This window comes from Penaeus monodon, chromosome 21 (genome assembly GCF_015228065.2).
Source record: "Penaeus monodon isolate SGIC_2016 chromosome 21, NSTDA_Pmon_1, whole genome shotgun sequence".
NCBI classification, from domain to species: domain Eukaryota; kingdom Metazoa; phylum Arthropoda; class Malacostraca; order Decapoda; family Penaeidae; genus Penaeus; species Penaeus monodon.
Window position 1 is genome coordinate 12,771,299 of NC_051406.1, and position 820 is coordinate 12,772,118.

At 50.5% G+C, this 820-nt stretch overlaps 1 protein-coding gene across 1 annotated transcript in view; it reads left to right on the forward strand.

The window, feature by feature from the left end:
- Positions 1-820, forward strand: part of LOC119586241 — a gene marked incomplete in the record, with an annotated part of 43,840 nt that overhangs the window by 38,083 nt on the left and 4,937 nt on the right. Inside the window, 2 exon segments of the mRNA XM_037934944.1 lie at positions 142-341; positions 656-803. Of these exon segments, the coding sequence (XP_037790872.1) occupies positions 142-341; positions 656-803 (348 nt within the window).

Consider the following 820-nt stretch of genomic DNA (forward strand, 5'->3'; position numbering starts at 1 on the left):
GATGCATGCACGTGTATTTGCTAGTGATCAGGTAAACGTACATGTACACACAAAGTTTTTATATGCACCTACTTACTGCTATTACTATATGTCAATAATCCCCTTAAAATTACCTAAACTAGCCCATGCCTCTCCTCGCAGGTTTGGACTCTGAATGAGGTGTTTGCCACGCAGCCTCACATCCTACACAAAAACAACCCTAGTCAGGACCTTCCTTGCGACGTCCTGCCCGCCGACGCCTATTCCTTCTACGCCTCCTGTGGGAGCGAGGACTGGTATCCTACCTATGCCCAGCTCAGCCACCCCGTCTGCTGCGACCCCAGGACATATGCGCCTGTCTGGTGAGTGGAGACCTGTGGAAAAATGCATATTTTATTCCCAGTTTAAGGAGTACATTACAGGTGTTCTCTCCGTGTTTGGTGGTTGAAAGTCAAACTAAATATATGATTGTGCGAAATATAACTCCCTCATCTCATTTTCAATTTTCGTACGAAGACACGTAGACGAACCTCTATCACAGACGAATGCAGTGCAGTAGTACACATTTTCATTCCCCCTACACTGCAAGCGTTCACCCAGTCAACACAAAACCTAGAATTAATGCGGAGACGAAACCGTAGCCTCACGACCCGATTTTCCCTTCCTCACGTCCCAGGTGCGAGAGCCTCCCTCCGAAGTACCCCGAAGAGGCACGGGCAGCGGGGCAGTCGGCGATACTAGAGAGGAAGATTGACACGGAGGCCGACCCGGACGACATCGAGAACAACGAGATCGAGGGGTCCACGAAACCCGCGGCGGAGGAGGTAGGTTGGGTCGAGTC